We start from the raw sequence: 5311 nt of genomic DNA on the forward strand, positions 1-5311 counted from the left end.
ACACAGGAGCAGATCAGACTGAACTCATATTTAACCAAACAGGCCTCAGCTGATGGAACGACAGCCCATTTGATCAGCTTGTACAGAGACTTGATTTGTTGGTGCTGCTAATTTTGCCACCGTCTTGTTCCCACGTGGGTCTGTGCAGTAGGTTTATCTCAAACAAGTGTTTGTGTTGAAATTTAATGTGTGCAACTACTGCCCTGTTTGTATTTTGAGGAAGACCTGCTAGCCACTCCCATCGTAGTCGGCAACAATGCCTCGGCGACCGTGGAGCTGCTGGCATGTTTCCATGACGACGACGCCTTCAAGTACCGCGCCTACACCTTCACCTATCTGCTGCTGTTTCCTGTGGCGTTCCTCTGCAACATCGGGGCACTGGCGGTCTTCTTCCAGCAGAGCAGCCGCAGGTCTCTGGCTTCCCTTCTTTCTGCTCCTTCAGCATCGGGGCTACACGCCTACGGGCAAAAAGACCCATTTCCCACTTTCCAAACAATCTCCAAAACTCAGTTTTCACAAGAACACGCCATGGCCGGTGTGCTCTTCAGAAGCACTCTGCATGGCCCAAAGTATATGGACACTTCACCCACATTCTGAGCTCTGGGACGGTTTTCCACCAGGGGTTTGCTCCAGTTCAGACACAAGAGCATCACTGAGCTCCAGTAGGCTGGCTTCAGTCAGTTTTCTAGTTCCAAGAGGTTTTAGGAACTGGGTTTAGGTTATGTCTCTCTGCAGACCAGTACAATTCCTCTACACCCAGCTGGGAAAAGCACTTTGTTATGGAGCGGCTTGTATGACATGTTGAAACAGGCAGAGCTGCAGCAGGTTTTTCTAAAAACGAACAGGGCATCCACAGGGTTTTTAGCTTTGCCTAAACAAACGAGCATCTATACTGGACAGTCACTACGTCTGGAAACCTTAATATTTTACAAAGACAATAATTGTTTTGCAACGTTCATCATATCACACTAGGCTCCGACATGACTCACAGCAGTGTAATATTTGAATCCTTAACACATCATCACTGTTATGTCTTTAAGGTCCTGTGTTGTTAAGGGCGTGCTGCTTTGTAGCATCGTGTCTGAGAGCTCAGCTCGAGGTCGTACCATCTGATGGCCGCATGCAAATCAGGCCGCATGCAAATCAGGCAGGGGAAAAATAATAAGCAGGTGTCCTGAGTTTTATAACTGGCACATTGTGAGTGTGTTTAAATGCATCTTCAGCTCCAGTCGTTATAAATGATAAGCTACCTGCTGAAGTGGAAAACAAGTCCACAGGTGTGAATTCAAGGCCAGTACAGACACCTTTGACTACCTGGTGCTGGGTGTAAACCCTGATGTAGCTGCATCCACAGCTGTTACGGCGCCCTGCTGCGCTCTGACAGAGCAAAAGGTCCTCGTGGACCTCAGTGCAAAACTACAAACATCACACAGTAGACGCAGCCCAGATGTTCTGTAAGGGACCACTCTGTCTGTTGGCATGACAACTGAACATAGACACTCTCCCTCACAGGAACTCCGCCTCCTGTGTGGTCATGATGAACCTCGCCCTATCAGATGGCAGCTTCTCCCTCACCCTCCCACTGCGACTGGCCTACTATTTCAAGGGAGGAGTGTGGACGTTTCCTGATTGGCTGTGCCGACTGTGTGTGTACGGCTTCTACGTCAACCTGTACACCAGGTAACACACACACACACACGTGTCAGCCACACCCGATGGCCTGTCATTAGCTCACATTCATTTCCTGGACACTTCCCCTACTTACTCTAACCCTTAACGGTTTCCTTTACGAGGACTTTGTGTCCCAAAACCAGGTCGACTCTCCATGTTGTGACTGTAAATCAACTGATGTCCTCACAACATGAGTGATAAAAGACTAAATGCTGCTCTTCCTCCCTCAGCATCCTCTTCCTCACTCTACTGAGCATGCTCCGTTGGCTCGCTGTGGCCCAGCCTCTAAAACACCGAACTCTGGCCACGCCCACTCGAACTGTACTGGTCTGCCTGGGGGTCTGGCTGTTTGTGGGCATGTCCTCCGCCCCCTTTTTGTCCAATGGCGTGACAAACAGGTGAGGCGCACACCGACACTAAATGCAGGTGAACCCACAGGTAGACAATCAGTGGGTAAATCCAAATTGCCTTATTTGATTGGTCCTCACTCATCCATCCTTGCTCGACTTGGATTTTGCTCCGGTCCATCATCTTCGTCCCAGCGCTCTTATGCCTCCTCTGAGGAGCAAGGAGGCTGCAGGAGGAGCCATGAGCGAGGGCACACGAGAGGAAACACAACAGGATACACGAGAGGATATTTGTGGACGTCTTAAATGGACCGACACGCCCCTGTATAAGAAATCACTTGTTGATCGGACACTTCTCATGAAGGATCAGAGGAAAGGACACACCTATAAGGGAATTGGGATTTACCCAGTGAGTGAACCGGTTTGGTTTAACTGATGTTTCACAGGCTGGCTGTTTTTGTGTCTCTGGCAATTTGGTCACGTTTACAGAAATACATTAAGTGTTTAAAGAGCTCCGAATAAAAAGATGTTTAAACCATGGAGTTTGTTTGGACCCACTAGAGAACAGAACTTCACATGTGGACGAGGGGTTGTCACCTCTTCACATCAGGAAACATCTCATACCTGCAGCCAGTCAATGTTTATTTAATGTCATGGATTCCAGCTGCTGCTGCTCTTACTGTAAATACAAAGGCAAACCTAGACACGCTACAACACGTTCCTGTCTTTGGCCTCCATAAAAATATTAATAGAGCCAGTGGAGGGAGGGCGGTGAGTTACTGGGACAGACACGGTACCTCACTGGTTTAATTATGAGGCCTTCGTGCTTACACCTGTAAATAAATGGCAGCCAAAGCTTTGACTCAAGTCTTTTCCTGTAAGATAATGAGCATAACAAGTAGAATATCATCACTTTTGCTGTTAACTGAACAGTAAAGCAAACAGAATACATCCAAACCTGTGGAGCAACAGGCTCATCTGAGCCAAAAACAGGGCAGAACAACCAGGACAGGCTGGACCTTTTCAGATCCCAGTGCTGCTCCAGAATCAACCCTGTAGACTTCACTGACCCCATGACTTTACTTTCCACCACCCTCAACACAAACTTTACTGGTATGACTGGGAAACACCAGAATCCCAGGTCCCTTATTTCATCATTTCTTGGTCCTCAGTTCTCGCTCAACCCAGAATTTGTTATAGTCTGCCATGACGAAGGACGTCCCAGAGCTCTTATTCCTGCTCTGAGGAGCGAGGATGTTTAGGTAAACAGTCCAGGATGACAAGCACTTAAGTTTGGACGAGCTAGGTGTCAGGTCGACAGCCTGGGTCCCCGTCCTCCGTCACAGTGCATGTTAAACTGTTAGTCTCTGAGATGAAAGACGTTTACAGTGACGAGTGATAAAGTGAAGGTCTCTGTCTTCCTCAGGGCGGGGTCTCCTCGCTGCTTCGAGCCCTCTAACCCCTCCTCTTGGGAACGGGTCCTGATTCTGAACTACGTGGGGTTGGCTCTCGGCTTCCTCATTCCCTTCCTCACCATCATCATTTGCTACAGCAGACTCATCCGCCACCTGACGGCCCGCTCCGGCCCCCACGGCAGCAGCCTGTCCAGCAACGACGGCGTTCTGTGCACCTGGTCACCATGGTGACGGTGACCTTCCTGCTCTGCTTTCTGCCCTATCACGTGATTCGATCACTGCACCTGCACGCCGTTTGCAGCCGCTGGAACTGTGACGTCACAGTGGCGCTGCAGCGGGCGGCGGTGGTGACCCTGTGTCTGGCGGCGTCAAACAGTGTGGTCAACCCCCTGCTGTATTACTACTCCACCAGGACGTTCAGAGACAGCATGAGGGATGCTCAGTCCTCTCTACTATCCAGCAGGGCAGGATCCTCCAGGCCCACGCAGGCCCTGATGAGGAGGAGGAGGAACACCACCAGTTTTTAAGTGTTTATAGAGTTTCCTGAAAAACAAAGGCGTCACTGTTTTAGTCCGTTAGTGGGTGTTGGACATTCCAGGGGCTCAGGTTTTCCTTAGGAGTCCTGGGGTTGCTGAGGCGACTCTGGGGGCTGTTGAGGGTGCAGGGACTGTCGAGGAGTCTATGGATACACCCCAAGTCTCTTCTATGCACCAATGTGTCCCTCACTTGTGTTAGGTGTCTTTTCCTTGTGACTCAGCCATATTTAATCAAGAAGAAAATGCTAGGAGAGTGGACTTGAGGAAACACATTTTAAAAGACAAGACGTCCTTTCCTCTAATTCTTTATTTGAAGCTTCAAATCACCACCAGATTTTTGATAAGGGGGGGCATCAATGCAGAAAACACTTGTGCGAAGGATATTTTTACAGGAGGAGGAAAGGAGGGGAACGCCATTAATGCAGGAACAGACTGTCTCTATTTACTGCAGTTATAGCGCCCTCTTCAGGCTTTTCACTAAGTCAGATTTCCTTTGACACAACTGACAGAGAGTAAAGCCTTTGTTATTTTAATATACTTCTTGTCAACCAATCCCATACACAGGGTCAAACTAACACTGACGTCTCCTCCTCTCCAGCCTTGTGCCCTCACCTCTCTCCTCGCTCTGAGCCCAGACACACTACTGCCCTGGCCGCCATGTTCCTCATCACCATGGAGCTAACTCAGACTCAGTCCAACATGCTGCCACAGATACTCACTAGAGAGCAAACGTGGATTTTATTTTATTTATTTATTTATTTTTTATTCTTTCAAACATGTAAAGACAGTCAATATGTCAACACACATAGTTCCACACATATCCACAAATGCATTATCAATGAGCTTATACCTAGTACATGCTTGAATGGAGTAGGAAGAAGTCAGACTTATCCAGTCCTACCCCCTGACATCATCTTACATCATTGGTTTGCAAGCAGTATCTCTACATAGATCATTTTGTTCTACACCACACAAGTAATATACTAAAGAATTATTACAGAGTATTAACATTCATACACCACACCCACAATGTTCCATCTAATTAATCATTGAGCCTGTTCTTGCATATATCTTGATTGACACATACCTTTATATTTATGTTTAAACTCATCAATTCTATTACTATTTTTTATGTCCACACTTAAATTATTCCATAGTTTTACCCCACTTATGGAAATACAAAATCTTTTTTTGGTTGTACGTATAGCATGAATTTTTAAATTTAACTGACCCCTTAAATTGTATCCCCCTTCCCTTTCATTAAATAGTTTTTGAATTCCACCAGGTAATAAATTGCTCCTGGCTTTATACATAAACACTGCAGTCTTATATCCAACTAAAT

The 5311-nt window shown here is 47.1% G+C and overlaps 1 protein-coding gene across 1 annotated transcript; it reads left to right on the plus strand.

Moving 5' to 3' along the window:
• The first annotated feature begins 218 nt into the window (after positions 1 to 218).
• Positions 219 to 3960, plus strand: LOC109972967 (cysteinyl leukotriene receptor 1-like). The gene is made up of 5 exons (XM_020622232.1): positions 219 to 410; positions 1513 to 1680; positions 1902 to 2069; positions 3445 to 3642; positions 3735 to 3960. The coding sequence occupies exons 2-5, from the start codon at positions 1535 to 1537 to the stop codon at positions 3958 to 3960; spliced, it is 738 nt and encodes a 245-aa protein (XP_020477888.1). The 5' UTR covers positions 219 to 410; positions 1513 to 1534.
• The last annotated feature ends 1351 nt before the right edge of the window (positions 3961 to 5311 follow it).

Source organism: Monopterus albus, unplaced genomic scaffold (assembly GCF_001952655.1).
Source record: "Monopterus albus unplaced genomic scaffold, M_albus_1.0 scaffold274.1, whole genome shotgun sequence".
NCBI classification, from domain to species: Eukaryota; Metazoa; Chordata; class Actinopteri; order Synbranchiformes; family Synbranchidae; genus Monopterus; species Monopterus albus.